General features: G+C 36.6%; 1 protein-coding gene across 1 annotated transcript in view; it reads left to right on the forward strand.

The window, feature by feature from the left end:
- The window catches only part of LOC135109126 (basement membrane-specific heparan sulfate proteoglycan core protein-like), a 359,280-nt gene that overhangs the window by 86,651 nt on the left and 255,621 nt on the right, over nucleotides 1-17,008 (forward strand). Inside the window, 6 exon segments of the mRNA XM_064020215.1 lie at nucleotides 741-851; nucleotides 5,633-5,749; nucleotides 6,939-7,055; nucleotides 9,673-9,777; nucleotides 10,124-10,234; nucleotides 13,311-13,424. Coding sequence (XP_063876285.1) covers nucleotides 741-851; nucleotides 5,633-5,749; nucleotides 6,939-7,055; nucleotides 9,673-9,777; nucleotides 10,124-10,234; nucleotides 13,311-13,424 — 675 coding nt within the window.

Consider the following 17,008-nt stretch of genomic DNA (forward strand, 5'->3'; position numbering starts at 1 on the left):
TAGAATAGACCACCATGCTTTGCTTGAGTATAATCATGAAACTGAAGAAATTGCCAGTATCGTATTTTGTTATATAGATATGTTTGGTTTTGCTGCTTCTTGTATGGCTGACAGAATCAAGTTTACACACACACACACACACACACACACACACACACACACACACACACACACACACACACACACACACACACACACACACACACACACACACACACACACACACATTATTTTGTTATATAGATATGTTTGGTTTTGCTGCTTCTTGTATGGCTGACAGAATCAAGTTTACTCACACACACACACACACACACACACAGTACATTCAAACAGTACCGGCTTCTTGTGTTCACTCGTCTCTTCGTTTTGAAAATACTGCTGCAGCGTCTCATGCATTATTTAATATACTACTGTACAGATGTATTTCTTGGTTGTTTAATTAATCATTCTTTTATTTTTTATTATTTCCTTTTATTCTTTTATTTTTCCTTTTTTTTCTACCGTCGGAATTACTTTTATATTATTCCATCTCTACATCAGGCCTCTTTCATCTCGCCCCGTTTCCCTTTCAATAATAACGATTTGCCATTTATTTATTCATGTACATTTACGCATTTCTTTAGATCTTGTGCCCTACCTAGCTCCTCCCACCTCTGTATTTTTTAGTCATTTAAATTTACGCATTCCTCTCGTTCCTGTGATCTAATTAGTTCCTCCTGCCTCTGTTCTTCCCGCTGCAGTGTGTCCTGAGGGGTACTTCCGCTGCTTCACCGGCGGGAACTGCATTAATGTCACCTATCGCTGTGACGGACTTGTGCAGTGCCCGGATGGTTCTGATGAAGAAGACTGCCGTAAGTATAATGACGTGACCACTAACCTTCCTCACCCGCCTCCGTTCATCATCTCCCTATCTCATTCTCTCACCTTCACTTAACTCGATCACTGTGGTTCCTTTGCAGGCTGCAGGGCATATTATGAAATAGGAAGGTATGTCTTAGTTCCTGGGTAAGTTACTTTAAGATGGTGAAGTTATTTCTGGATTAGAGAGAAAAAAAATATGCGTGAATTCTTTGTGTGTGTAATTTTATGTATCAATTTATCTTTTTCTTTCAGAGTCGTTTTATAAATCAAGAATGTAGCGCCTCACTCATTCATTCATTTATTATTATTATTATTATTATTATTATTACTAGTGTTGTTTTATTTATTTATTTATTTATTTTTTTTATCGGTGCCGTTTTGCGAACCACTTGCTCTCCTTCCCGGTCGGTCGTTCAGCAAACTACTCGGACTTAATCTACTGTACGTTATGATTCAGCATTGCTTTTCACTACCGCCGCCAGTACGTATTTCGGAGTCGCGGGAACCCCACACTCGTGCGCATAACGTTATGCATGTGTACGTATTAGATGTATTGGTGTTGTCACTATTGTATGTATGTACACTGCATGTTGATATGTATACGTATGTTCACACTTCTATTGCAGGTGACTCACTGCCGCTATGTAAAGATTTGCACTGCGCTCAATATGTGTGTGTGTGTGTGTGTGTGTGTGTGTGTGTGTGTGTGTTTCAATTAAGAGTGTGCACCAGTTGTTTTGCATACTTGAATCTCTCTCTCTCTCTCTCTCTCTCTCTCTCTCTCTCTCTCTCTCTCTCTCTCTCTCTCTCTCTCTCTCTCTCTCTGATCCTGCGAGTATCTACATCATATTCTCTTATGCAGCAGCAGAGAGAGAGAGAGAGAGAGAGAGAGAGAGAGAGAGAGAGAGAGAGAGAGAGAGAGAGAGAGAGAGAGAGAGCACTGACAAATGTATGCACTATGTTTATCTCACTCATAGCAGCATCTAACGGTATGAGACAAATACGGGAGAGTTAAGGAGCAAAATACTTCCTCTTGGATGGCTTATGAATGAAGTAACTGATATTTTTTTGCCTTGTAAAGACCTCAGTTTGCATTAGCTTTCTTTTCATTGTTTTGTGTATGATTTTTTTTATAACTTACTTTTTATCTAAGAATTATTATTATTATTATTATTATTATTATTATTATTATTATTATTATTATTATTATTATTATTATTATTATTTATTTATTTTCAAGTATTGATAATTATTTGCGTAGTCCATCTTATTTATTTATTTAGGTACCTATTTAGCACTTTGTAGCATTTCTTTGGAAGTAAATAATCCCTTTTTTCTATCCTTAATACACTAGCCTATTCCTATTCCCATTTATCCACTCATTCATCTTGTCCTCTCTTCCTGCCTAGGCCCTCCTTCCCTCCCTCCAGCCATCCGTAATGATTTCTTCTCACATTTATTAAAGTTGGCGTCATGTTGTGATAAATTTGATCATCACGAGTTCCAGCTGCCAGTATCCATTGTCTGCACGCTGCTTTATCCGCGACACTTCGTGAGATTTGACAACGACCATACAGTCTATTGAGCTCTCAAAAATCTATGGTTGCACTGATATTTTAACATTTTCTTGTGTAGCATACTGATCCCTGCGTCCATACCATTGTTAATTATAATTGTACTCTTCAGTATTCGGTGAAGCTGCCACTGATATTAAGTGATTAAGTGTGTTGATACATATACATGTATATATTATTTTTTGTTTTGTTTTGTTGTTGACCACGGCCGGATAAAGACCTAAATTATGGATTCGCCACTTCTCATATAACGGAAGTGTCTGTCAGGCTGCCCTTAACTACGGTGTCATAATAGGTACAGTGAATTTTATGTTCATAAATCCAACAGAAATTGACGCACACACACACACACACACACACACACACACACACACACACACACACACACACACACACACACACACACACACACACACACACGTAATATAATCTATATAGACTATATAGTGAACTATATTATGTAAAGATGTTTACAGAGATAATAACTGAGAATTTGATAGATGGAGGTAGCTGTCAGATACTACGTTTTCTCTGAAATATTTTTGTTTAGTATGCCGTCACTCGTTTGGGGCTGCTGTTTTCACTGTTCATCAGATGAGAGATAAGAGCTGAGTGCAAGGCATCAGTGAAGTACAAGTACACCAGGTATTCCTTATATGCTAGGGTTATGTTCTGCGAAAAGCTTGTGTAATGAGAATTAGCATATCGAACCTGCCATCCCATTATTTATAAGGGGTTATGTTCCACGACCCATTTTTTAACTCTTATGAATACTTATTCTGCCACCGTTTCACAAAAATGAATAAATAAATAAAGCACTAAAGCAACAGTAAAACACATAAATAAAGATAAAATCGTAAAATATAATATGAAAAGACATTGTGAAAGAAAATAAATAAATAAGTAATATAAATAGTGGGCTGTTTGCAGTACGGGGAAAGCGCGAAAAAAACATATTTGCACCCACTGCCCTGTAGTGTTAGTCACCCAACTCCAGTGCTCTCACTTTTGGGGAATTTGTCCCCAGATTGGGAAATATGAACTTATCTGGGAAAAATCTAGGGAAATAGGATTTCTAGGGAATTTCTGGAGATTTCTTTAAGTTTTTAGTGAAAATTTGGTGAAATATATACAATATATACAATATATACAATATATTTGGTGAAATATATACACAATTTAAATGTATTAAAGATCAAACAAGTGTTAGCAAAGCGTGGTTTTGGCGGTAAATTCAACATTGATAATTTGGATTGGCTATTGACACGGTAACCAATCAAAAAATAAAAGAGGAAGCTGACTCCCGCCATTGGAAAGCCTCCAAGCTTCTGCGCCGCCCTTGTGTTTACATTAATGCGGAGTTGACTAATGCCCCCGTGGCCTGTGATACCTGATTTGTATAAGGTAAGGATCAGTGGTTGTTATATTATTCGTGTATATATATATATATATATATATATATATATATATATATATATATATATATATATATATATATATATATATATATATATACACGAATATTTACTGATGTGATGAGATAGCGGCCTATAAGAGGTAATGAAAGGCCAAAACAAAAGACCATATAATTTGTAGTTCAACTAGAAATGCTATGGATGGCTATTAGATATGGCTATGAATAGGGTTGCCAGGCATTTCATCTGGTAGGGCCTCTTATTAGAATCTTGGCTCTAAGCATGTTGCCGTAAATGCTTTTTTTTTTTTTTTTTTGCCAAAAATCTCGCTTTCTGTGAGTTTGCCACTTTCATGACAAAAAAAAAAGAAAAAGAAAAAAAACAGCAGGCAGTTTGCCATTTTTGCCAAAAAATCCCAGGCATCCCTCCCAGCTGCTCTACCCATCAACAGAAGAAGTCAAGAATGCTTTATAACTGTGGTTCTTATTAACGTTCTTAATTAACCTTCTTAGATTTTTTTCCTCCTTCATGCCCTTCCCCATTTGCATCTAAAAAGAAATAGATTTTTGTTTTTTTATTGAGTATGAATTGGTGATAATACTGGCACTGCTTAGCAATTACATCTTGAATTATTGAGATACTTGAAATCCTCTTGTTGAAAAAAAAAAAAAAAAAAAATATATATATATATATATATATATATATATATATATATATATATATATATATATATATATATATATATATATATATATATATATGTATATATATATATATATATATATATATATATATATATATATATATATATATATATATATATATATATATATATATATATATATATATATATATATATAAAAACCTTGCATAGAGAATTTCAGGGTGATCTAGGAAAATATCAACCTCATTGTAGAAAAATTCTGAAATTAATTTGTAAGAGCCCTGGCCACCTCACCTCACCAGTCAAATCACTGCTGCTACTTGCATAATAGGGAATTTTTCTCACATTTCGAGAATACCTGGCATATTTAGGTTAGTTGCATGTAATGAAATTCACATATTTCAAATTTTCATATATTGAATATCCAGTGTACTTGTCAGTCACTGGTCACCAGATGTCACAGCTCGAGCTCGTGCTTGTTGAATTTTGCTATGTGTCGCCACAAAATAAGTTATATTTGTATTTTCATGCACTTTTAGAATCTTTTTTTTTTTTGTGTGAGAGATGCCTCCAAAGATTTTCTTTTTAACAATCAAAGTAAAAAAATGCAAAATGAGGTCTTCGTATACTCAGTAGAGCTAATGATGAAATAGTACTAATGCAGGAACAATAACAATCTATGATAAGTTGTGTAGAGTAAGTAGAATGCCTGCCAGGCAGAGGAAAAAGATGAAGGTTTTGTCTTATGGAATGTCTATTAATGATGTCATGTCTACCTATGTCTTGTTCTTTCTTTCGTTGTATGTAGTGTACTTGTTATGCAAAATATACATACATTTTATCTTTATATATATATATACACATGTATAGTATGTATTTTCTGCATGAAGTGGCATCCAACATGAATGCTGTAGTTGGGAAACAAAATTAGCTTTTCAAAGTACAGACTAGATACTTTTATTCACAGTCTGCAAGCCACACTACTAGTTGTATGGTTTAGATCCACTCTCTGTCTGTACTATACTCATCACGGGTTTTGCCTGTCCCGTGCTCTTGGTCCTGGTGGCCCCGCACTGGTGTGGCCTTGTGCATGAATGTTGGACTTTCTCCCTGCATAGCCTGTCAGGTGTGGCAGTGGACTTGCAGGGACGGGGGTTGTATCTCTCAGGCCAGCCGGTGTGATGGAACCATTGACTGCAACGACAAATCTGACGAGTACGAGTGTCCTTCTGGTGGTGAGTTGTTTGGTGTGCTGTTCTGACCACCACCTCTTTAATTCTCTTCAGTTCTATTGCTGTTTCAACCAATACGCCATATATAACTATACCCTTTGCAGGGTCTACATTTCAGTGTTTGGAGCATTTCTAGTCCTGTTTTCCTCTGTTGGAATTTAATAGTAAGTTTACTTTATGGGGGGTGTTCCAGTTAGGTTTCAAAATGTTGTGTTAAGTTAGTTTACCTTATGGAGAAGTCCAGGGAGGGCAAAGCCATCCCCCCCCTGGTGAGGAGGTTACAAAATGTTACCCTATGGGAGAGATCCAATAGGTTAGGGGGTTCAGGGGGCAGTATTGGTTGAAATTGCAAATTTACCTTCTCCTCTGTGCTGCCACCCATTCTCTCTCTCTCTCTCTCTCTCTCTCTCTCTCTCTCTCTCTCTCTCTTCTCTCTCTCTCTCTCTCTCTCTCTCTCTCTCTCTCTCTCTCTCTCTCTCTCTCTCTCTCTCTCTCTCTCTCTCTCTCTCTCTCTCTCTCTCTCTCTCTCTCTCTCTCTCTCTCTCTCTCTCTCTCTCTCTCTCATAGTAGTTGAACAGTAAGATATAACAGTGAAAGAATTGATTAAGAAGTGATTTATTTATTTATTTATTTATTTATTTGTTTATTTATTTATTTATTTATTTATTTATATTCCCTCCATCCTTCCTTCTGCTGATATTGCTAGAGGTAAAAGTGCAGACGATTCTAAGTTGAAAATGTCCTGTGCACACAGGTATGCATTTTAGGCATTGTTTAGCTATGGTATAAAATTCTAGTATGGGCAGGCCACAGATACAATGGCTGGATCCATATTTTTGAAAGGTGGCAATGTTTTCCTGCAGCAGCGGCAGCATCAACACAGTTGATGTAGACCAAGGAGTCTACATCAACACCGTTTGAGGCAAGCACACCTGCCATGGTTATCCTCCTGGCCCGGCTGTTGTGTCTCACCCACTCATGCTTGAATTTCACACCATGGCTAAACTAAGCCTCAAAATGTGTATGTACATAGAATTTTTTCCACTTAGAATAACCTGTACTTTCACCTTTAGCAATATCCACAGAAACTTGTGTTACACACTGTATTGGATGCCTCTCTCACTCAGTTCATGACAAGGATAATAGAATAAATAGTAACCTGGTAATGGTGGTACCTTCTGCTCCCCTCCAGGATGCCGAGAAGGAGAATTTAAATGCCAGAGTGGTTCCTGTGTCCTAGAGGAGGATCGCTGTGATGGAGTAAATCAATGCCCTGATGGCTCAGATGAGTTTGGCTGCCCAACACCAAGTAAGTTAGCATTTTGTGTGTGTGTGTGTGTGTGTACTGCTATGACAAGTTGCAGAAACATGCCAAATCTTAGGTGTACCATATGATCAAGTCAGTTAAGGCTTGAATTTCCATCTTATGAGAGTTGTGGTCAGTCCTTGATCACATCTGCTTCCTGCATTTATAATAAATCAGTTTCTCATAATTTCATAATGGAGATCGTAGTTATTGATTCAATCATGACATTGATAGCATGGCATGGCAGTGGGATGGTCTTGTGAAGATTAGGTAAAGGGGATGAGAGAGAGCTTAGTATGAGTTCAGGATGTTGAGGTGTAGTTGTATCAGCCAGAAAATGAGTGTCCCTTCCAAAAAGAAAAAAATGTGGGTGGAACAGAGGCTTCTAGCATATACTCTGGTAAACTTTGCAAAGACCATAACCACACTTTCCAGAGACAAACTGCCTTGGACTGTTTAGATCATTTAATTAATAAAATGCCTGAAATTAATCTAGAAGGAGGAGAACCATGTAGATTCTTGATAGGATGCACAGCCATGAGCCAGAGCTGGACTGGCCATGAGGTATCTTGTGGTCAAGTTGTTGCTTGTTAAGGTTTACCATGTTGGTCTGTCACATTCAAGTTCAGTCCCCAATCATGCCCACCTCCTGTATCTGTAATAGAATTATTATAAGTGTTTAATGAAGAATGTAATTCTTCACTTAATTTGTGTGTGTGTGTGTGTGTGTGTGTGTGTGTGTGTGTGTAAGTAGGGTTTGCATAATTCAAAGTATCATTGGCTAAGATTGTTGACTGAAAGTTGAAAGTTGCAATCTTAGTCACATTTTAGGTAAGGGTATAAAAACAGGATCATTGGAGATACAAAAATGTATATCTTGGTTTGTACAGAGAAAATGTATAAAACAATCTAATTTTCAAGAAGGAGTCTTCCTTGCCATGATCTTCATGTATCTAAAAGAAGTGATCAGGAACAGAAGCCTGTAGGGTTGTGGAAGCAAGTTGAGCATTGCAGTAGGATGGACTTAAATCCTTTTCAAGCCTCAAAACTTATATTAAATAGCTGATATTGCAGCAGAATAAATAAATGAGGCTGGTGCTCATGCATTTTCTCCCCTCATCTTATCTCCCCTTGCATTTTCTCCCTTCTCACAGTATCTTCTCTTGTGCCATGTGCCCTTATGTGTGTGGGTGTGTTTATCTGTCTAACTAGTAAGCAACAGAGGGAAAATCAAAGAAACATCAGTAAGCCAAGAGTGGCCTTATGATGGGGAAGAACAAAGCTTGCTACTGCTGTTCAGGGATAGTTTCCCAGCTTGCTTGGTGCTCTGATGATATGTTTGCTATAGTACCATAGTATATCCTTAAAACATCTTTGAGAACAGGTTGTTTACAGATCTAACAAGTACAAAAAATTATTGAGTATGGTTTCCTCTTGTGATATGGTAATAATGTAAACTCATAGAGAAACATAAACACTTACAATAGGTTGAAGGAAGAAAGGAGTATGTATTACAAGAAATAAAGGGCATCTTTGAGTTCATGACAAACTAAACAAAAAATAAATATGTAGACAGGACAACATGAGTATAACTGGAGTCTTGTATGAATCCATGATCTCTTGGCATTAGTCACTTTTTGGAATTTCACGGTTTTTCAGAATTTGGAATAATTTATTTTTTTAGTGTTGCTTTTGGTAAATGGATAAAGATAGATCATGAAATTGATGACTTTTTATAACTGTTTAATTCTAATGAATAAGAAAGAACAAAATCACTCACCATTAAAGATTGAATTAAGTTAAGTTCATAAGGAAGTTTACAATTATGAATACACTGGCTTCCACTGTTGCCAGTGTCCTACACAGGTAGATGCCAGGTAGCCTGCCTCATGAACTTACTTGCCTTGTATTGCAACAATGCACATTGCATGTAATGAAACTGATCCAGTCCTCAGGGATGAGTGGGCCAACAGGAACAATGTCATCATGTGTTATGTGGCCTTCCTGTTGCTTTGCTTGCATCTTGAGTGGTGTGTAGTGATTGGTTATCACTGCTGACTTCACCCACAAGTCACTTGTACCACTGAACATATATTAGATATTACATATACTCAACATTGTTAAAAGACAAATTAATTTCCATAAGAGTGAACAGAAATATGATCAGTTCTTTGAGTTAGCATACAGTTATATAAGACATTTTATGGGCTAAGCAAGTTGCTGCTTTGATTACAGCACAGCATCACATTAGCACAAAACTATCTGTTCTTCCATTTCAGGTTACAGTAAATGGGCCCTAACTTGAAGAGTATTAAAGTTTTTAAACCACCTTTATGAAAGTTCATTTATAGTTTTGGTACAATGAAAGATTAGTTTCTGGTCATTGCTGACAATGCTTGGTGCCAAATGCAGGTTCTGGTATATATGGTAAAAAAAAAATTGTTTGGCAGTCAGGATGTTTTAATTTTCAGAATTTTGGATAAAAGACTTTGGTCCTGTATGAGTGTGTTGTAACTGCTGTGTGTGTATAATATGTATATACATGCAAGGAAATGTGCTAACAAATTTTTTTATCTTTTTCATCTTCCTTTGTGTGTGCTGTGGTGTGTCCTCACAACAGCCTGTGGCCCATTAGAGTTCACATGTGCAGATGGCAAATGTGTGCCTGCAGAGAGGAAGTGTGATGGGTATCAGGACTGTGCTGATGATTCTGATGAGTACAGCTGTAAGTATAATTCTGATCATTTAGTCACTGGAATTTAATAAAAAAAGTGTTACATTAGAAATATAGGTGAGTGCAAGAAGCCTAAGATAGCAGTATAAAATGGACAATTAAAAAATTAACAAGATCACCAGAGGAGATATTAGTGATTATGCAGGATGATGTATTCCCAGAGAGGCCTACAGCAGTGGTTTGGTTACCTTACCTCAAGAATCACAAGGCAAAGTTGGAATGAATAGTGCATACTCAGGATTGTCACAAGCATGGCATCAAATTTGAAACACTTTTTGAGGAATGTTGAAAAGATTTTTATCATCATCCCTTCCTTCAACTTCACACCATCCCACAGGTTGCAGTTCTGGTCAATTCCAATGTGGGGATGGTTCCTGTGTGCCAGAAAGTGCTCGCTGTAACAATGTGCGTGACTGCCCAGATGACTCAGATGAGACTGATTGCCCAGGTAAAGATGTCTAATGGTTAAGACAGTTTGAATTGAATGTTTGCATGTGTAGTGTTGTTGTGATTCCTCTGTAGCAAAGCCTGCAGCACCCCTCATGCAGCGAACTGTGGTGAAGTCTGTGTCATCATGCTGTAAACTTTCCTTCAGGGCCTTACTATTGAACTTAAGGATTGTAGCAGTGCTACTGAGAGAGACTGGAGGAAGGCGAGTTCATGAATGCAAGACCCAAGAAGGTTATGAATAGAGTGTTTAAAATTGGATTGTTGACAAGAACCATTATTCAGTAATCTTATTTTTGCCTGTCAGAGGTCCTCTTATATATCTTTTAATTTTATCTAACTGACTAAAGAAGTGATGATATTTGGTATTTGAAAAAAAGTCTGAGAAGCTGTGGGAATTCTGATAGGTTGATATTCTGCCATAAATAGAACCTTAAATAGAATATAACAATAAAACAATCAAGCACTTAAACAACAATTAGGGCAGCAAGACTCATTAGAGGATTTTGCTTAGGTAAAGAAAAGAGAGGAATAAAGACATGGAATTGTTGATTTCTGAGTGAGTGATGAGGCAACCATTGACAAGATTTGTCTTGTTTGATGAACCTCATAAACTGCAGTTAATAGCAGTTAATAGAGAGAGAGAGAGAGAGAGAGAGAGAGAGAGAGAGAGAGAGAGAGAGAGAGAGAGAGAGAGAGAGAGAGAGAGAGAGATGCTGATACTAGAGAAAAGAAATGGGAGAAGAGAGATCACTTACCATCATATTCTTCAAAGAAATATATGGCTCTAAATGGATAGAAATGAGGACCCTCTAGTGGTACATGACAAAGGAATGAGAGGAGAGGATTGAGAAGAGATCAGTGCTTGAAGGATGAAAAGAAGTTCAGCTTTCCAAATACTAGTTGTATTGACCTATGAAGTGCACTACAGGCAGAGATGGCCAGAACCAAGAGTTTGCATGGCTTTATGACCTAATTGGATAACAGCTGATATTGGACAACACAGGCTGAACTCAAACCTTGTTTCGTCAAGATGACAACACACACACACATGCACACTATGAATATTCAAGCTGGGAGAAACATAGAAAAAAGACAGCACAATTATGGTGTACAAATTAATAACAAATAAGGAAATTATAAACAAAAGTAACAAATAAAGAAAAAAAGTAAATGCAGAAGACTTGACCCAACAAAGAAACCCAACATGGAAGAAATTTAACGATAAGAAATAATGGTGTACATGAATTTATTTTCCAGACAGCTATTAATCAGTGGAATACATATCAAAGGAAATGGCAGGCACAGACAGTATGCATAAGTTTAAAGAAAAAGCATTAGGTATATCTTTGTGTGTAGATGGCAGGCACAGACAGTATGCATAACTTTAAAGTAAAAGCAATAGGTATAACTTTGTATCTAGACAGAGTATTTCACACTTGCCTTTATCCTGTAAGAATACAAATATGAAAATGTATACAGAAGTATCCTTTTTTTTTGTGGAAATTCTGATAGGTTGATATTCTGCCATAAATGGAAGCTTAAGTAGAATGTAACGATAAAACAATCAAGCCCTTGAGCAACAATACAATAAGAGCAGTAAGACTTGTCAGAGGATCTCACTCAACTGAAGAAAAGAGAGAAATAAAGACATGGAGTTGTTGACCTCTGAGTGAGTGATTAAGCAACCATTGACAAGATTTGCCTTGTTTGGTGAACCTCATAAATTGCAGTTAATTATGAGAGAGAGAGAGAGAGAGAGAGAGAGAGAGAGAGAGAGAGAGAGAGAGAGAGAGAGAGAGAGAGAGAGAGAGAGAGCTGCATGCTGCATTGTAACTTACTTGACTAAGCTTAATAAGTCCTAATTAACCTAAGAAATGTATGCAATTCAATGGTGTTAGACTTGCTTTTATCAGAACATTCAATTTCTCTTGTTGTGTTCATGCATGTATGATTTTTTGTGTATGATTCTTCCTTAATTTATTCCTGAATGAACTATGATTTTATGAAATATTGCAGTCTTCAACAAAATTATTGTTTCCAAATCTAAGATAAATTCAGTTTTAAACCAGCATGCTTTATTAAATGTTACAACCATTTTTATCATTCAAGATTTCTGTATTGTTTCTTGGGCTATCAAGTGTTGCCCTGGCAGCAGAATATGACCCCCAGGCATACTCAGTATGTCCCAGGCAAGCAGAGAGATTGGATGAACAAGACATTTCTTGACTTTTTTTTTTTTTTTTTTTTTTTTTTTTTGCTGTAAAATTATGGAAACATCAAAAGTACAATCAAGTGTGTGCATCAAAGCATTATAGTATATGTCTGAAGGACATCTGAGATCAGCTGATTCAATGAAGATCTGAAAAAGAATCATCCATGAAGTATCCATGTAAAGTAATCATGTTTGGTGTATTTAGTGGGAAGAAGGAAAGGGCAACCTTAAAATTACTCCTTAAAAATCCTATGATGGATGGACACTGCTACTTTGATACCATGAAAGACCAGCTTCTTGTCTGCTGTTGCTTCATGCATGATAATGCTACCAGACACAAGATGTAACCAGTGACAAAATGACTTAGGCACAAAAATTAAATGATTGTCTGGCCAGGCAACTCATTGGATTTTATATTGGCTGAAAAGTGTGAGATCTAATGAAATAAGCTGAGAAACAAGAACATGAATGCCATCAAGAAATGTTTTGAACATGGATGTAAACTCTGATTGCTTCAGAAACCTTTCAAATAGAATACTAGATCACATCTAAGTTTTTCAAATTTCTCATGCAAAAATGATCAAAGATACATTATATATTTAATCTTTGAATTTGCATTGAAATTATTGTTTTACTTCACACTTTTCAGTGATCATGTAAGTAAAATAACAAGGAAACAATATGTTTTGCTGGATACTGTACATAGTAATGTTCAGTAACACATGCATTCCCTGAAAGGTGTGTTCAGGTATAGGGATATTGCATGACTTTTAAGATGAATGACAATTGTGCATGTGTTTGTGCTGAGGCAGCATGGATGTCCTCTCTTTAACGGCAATGCTTGTATTGTTCCATTAACAAGTGTGTCATCCTGATGAGTGGAGATGTCGGGATGGGAATTGTGTCCCAGCAGAAGTGCGGTGTGATGGCTATCCACAGTGTCTTGACCACTCCGATGAGCACAACTGCCCTGTCCGTGAGTTTTGTGTGCTGTCACTCCTAAAAGTGTGCTTCTTGGGCTTTTTCATGCCCATCACTGAGCTTTATACATAGAGTGGAAGTGTGGCTCCACATAAGTGCATTGACTGTGACTCTGGAGAGTGTTGCTTTCATAAGAACACAGAATTTTCTGTATCCTCTTCAGCTTAAAAATGCCAGACACAATTAGTTTGCTTTTAGTTACTATTTATCTGTATTTCAAGGGTGGAAAGGAATGAATATACTCAGGGGAGCCAATCAAACTCTGCTTTGGGCAGAGCTTTTGCACAGTCACTGACAACCAATGGAAGGATGAAGAATGTGAGATTTACACTGGGCTCTTGCGCAGTCACTGACAACCAATGAAAGGATGAAGAATATGAGATTTACAGTACACCAACCAATAGCAAAAGGTTGAAGCGAGGGGCAGATCTTTTAAATCAGCCAATCAGAGTCGAGGAGGTTGGTTTACTCTGAATTAGAACCAGATATAGTTTGAAGAAATTCTTGCAGTTATGGATGTCAGTTATTATTTTAATTTTGTTCTTATAATTTTTTAACTTTTTGTTTTATATAATTATTTTGGGCTAAAGCCAAGACACTGTTGCATGTAAGGGTGGGTATATAGTAATATTTATGTGGGTATAAAAATGTTGAGAAGATATTTACTTGGCTGGATACTGGCTTGGATTTTTGTTCAGTAAACTGGCTTATTAAACCTGTAGTGTCGGGGAATATGCACAGTATGTTTTAAATTTGATCACCTGCTTTCACCTGCTTTTGTACTTCTGTAATCTCTAATAGTTTAATAACTGTTTTCTGTTCCTGTTTGTGCTTATCATGATAGTAATCTTTGGAGTTTTGTGTTGTCTGCATGATGTCTCACCCTCTTCAGTATCCTCAGCCTTTCATTTTATGGGAAAAAGGAAGAAATTTCTGTTATTTTTACCCTGTTATTTCATATGGGATGGATGGAAAGTTTAAAGGTGAAGTGAAAGCATTCTATGTAGATGCAAGTATTTGTGCTAAAGGAAATAAAAGCTTTAGATTAGCCACACTAGGGAGTAAAGGACATGTGAAATCACCATTATGTAGTCTGCTTAAAAGGAGAAACAAAAACAAGAACTGATTGTTTGGAACAGAGCTGAATTTTAACTATGCAAAATACTATCCCGCTGATGAGTATGCTATGATAATAGAGTATGAAAAAAACAATGCTATTTAAGAGAAGAGAAATATATTTATTATAGGCAAAGGTAAGATAAGGATCTTGGGGAGGGAAAACATAAGAAATTGGTCTTGTAGATCCATATCAAATGAGTAGTCTATGAGGAGGCTTTATTAACAGTTAATGAAATAAGTGAGAGTTTAAGTATTTTAGCTTGATTATTTTTTTAAGTTTGAGAGGTTGAAAAGAGAGAAGAGAGTGTTCTGGAGTGAAAGATAAGATTATATGAGTGTGTGATTAGAGGAAAGACTGTCAACATTGAAGTAAAACTGGCACTTAGCGATGATATCAGCATATGTAAATGCAGTTGAGGCCTGGACATATTGCACAAATCAAAGACCTATAATCCACATGGTGACAGTGGGTCATTTGAAGAGCCAATGATGTCAGTGGTGGAAAGTGAAATAAAAGTGTGCATGGAATGTCTGTTATGTCTGGCAGTGGGGAAGAAGTTGATTTTGAGTAACCCAGCAACATTCCTACAAAGTAAACTCATCCTAGAAAGGAGTGTTGGGTAACCTTGAATACTAATTTACTTGTTTATTATATTATTTAGCTCATTTGTAAATAATGGGTCTCATTTTTACTTTGGGAACTGTTGTGTATCAACAGTGGTTGTTTGCTTCTTTGACATTTTACTTTACTAGGTTTCATGTCCTTCATATATGCCAAAAAGACAGAAATACCATTAATGTAGCCATTTTTTTCTCCCTCTCTCTCCATTATTTTGTGTCAAGAGGACCAAGATTGGGAGGAAAAGTTTGATTAGTTTGCCACTTCCAAAAAAGTAAAAAAAAAAAAAAGTAAAGAAAAGTGGGTCAATTTAGTTTCAGAGGTGTCTTGATACTCCTCTTGAAATAGTTCAGATTGTAGGAAGGAGGAAAAAATAAACAGATAGAGAACTCCATAGTTTACTGGTAAAAGGGATGAAAATAATGAAGATGCTGGTTAATTGTTGTATTAGTAATGCTTTTCAAGTGTAGATAATTAAAGGGCACACCCAAGTTTTTTTTTTTTTTCATGGACATTTTATAGTGTATGCAGCATGCCCTCATTACTTATCCTTACACTAATGATAAGTTTTTAAGGAAATGTGTCTGTGTATGTGGGTGGGTGGGTGACATTCCAAAATCAGCTTTTTCTTTGGAAACAATCTTTTACATATGAATATTATTGATTTTAATAAAACCATCAAATACATAGAGAAAGGTGTGCTGTTTGATCATGGAAGCTTAGATAAGTATACTTATAGGTGATATCATTATGTGGGAACTTAGAGAATCATGCCTGACTCATTCTGGTGAATGAAACATTTTTTGTGGTAGTGAAATAATATATGTCATTGTTGTATATGTTATTACCAATGTATCCTCTTTACCTAATGGCCAAGTAGAGCCATGCAGGTGATGCTCTCAAGGAAAGGAAAGAAAAGTGACAGTAATGATGTACCTATACAAAAGTAAAACACAGTAATACTCACCAAAGAAATATAGCTTTGTTTGACAGAGTAAAGCAAGTATAATCCTGTAATAATAGCCTGTTGTGTCACACTACTGCCACATCATAAACATTTTCTGAACACACAGAAAGAGGAAAGACAATGATGGTGTGATGGTAGTGTGATGTCAAAGTACTGCCGTCATTTAACTAATTACATAAGTTTTGAATTACAAAAAACATCTTAAATGGTCCATAAGGATTGACTAAGAAACTGAAGTGAGTGTCAAGTTTTCTTTAGAAACAGTTATTATTACAAGGTATCTTTTGCTACCAGTACAGTGTTGTAAATAGTATTATTAATGCTCATAATTTTTTTTCTTTTTTTTTATGTAGAAGGGACACTGGCCAAGGGCAACAAAAATCCAATAAAAAAAAAATGCCCACTGAAATGCCAGTCCCATAAAAGGGTCCAAAGCGGTAGTCAAAAATTTAAGGATAAGTGTCTTGAAACCTCCCTCTTGAAGGAATTCAAGTCATAGGAAGGTGGAAATACAGAAGCAGGCAGGGAGTTCCAGAGTTTACCAGAGAAAGGGATGAATGATTGAGAATACTGGTTAACTCTTGTGTTAGAGAGGTGGACAGAATAGGGGTGAGAGAAAGAAGAAAGTCTTGTGCAACGAGGCCACGGGAGGAGGGGAGGCATTCAGTTAGCAAGCTCAGAAGAACAGTTAGCATGAAAATAGCGGTAGAAGACAGCTAGAGATGCAACATTGCGGCGATGTGAGAGAGAGGATGAAGACAGTCAGTTAGAGGAGAGGAGTTGATGAGACAAAAAGCTTTTGATTCCACCCTGTCTAGAAGAGCAGTAAGAGTGGAACCCCCCAGACATGTGAAGCATACTCCATACATGGACA

The sequence above is a fragment of the Scylla paramamosain genome, chromosome 18 (assembly GCF_035594125.1).
Source record: "Scylla paramamosain isolate STU-SP2022 chromosome 18, ASM3559412v1, whole genome shotgun sequence".
Taxonomy (NCBI): Eukaryota; Metazoa; Arthropoda; class Malacostraca; order Decapoda; family Portunidae; genus Scylla; species Scylla paramamosain.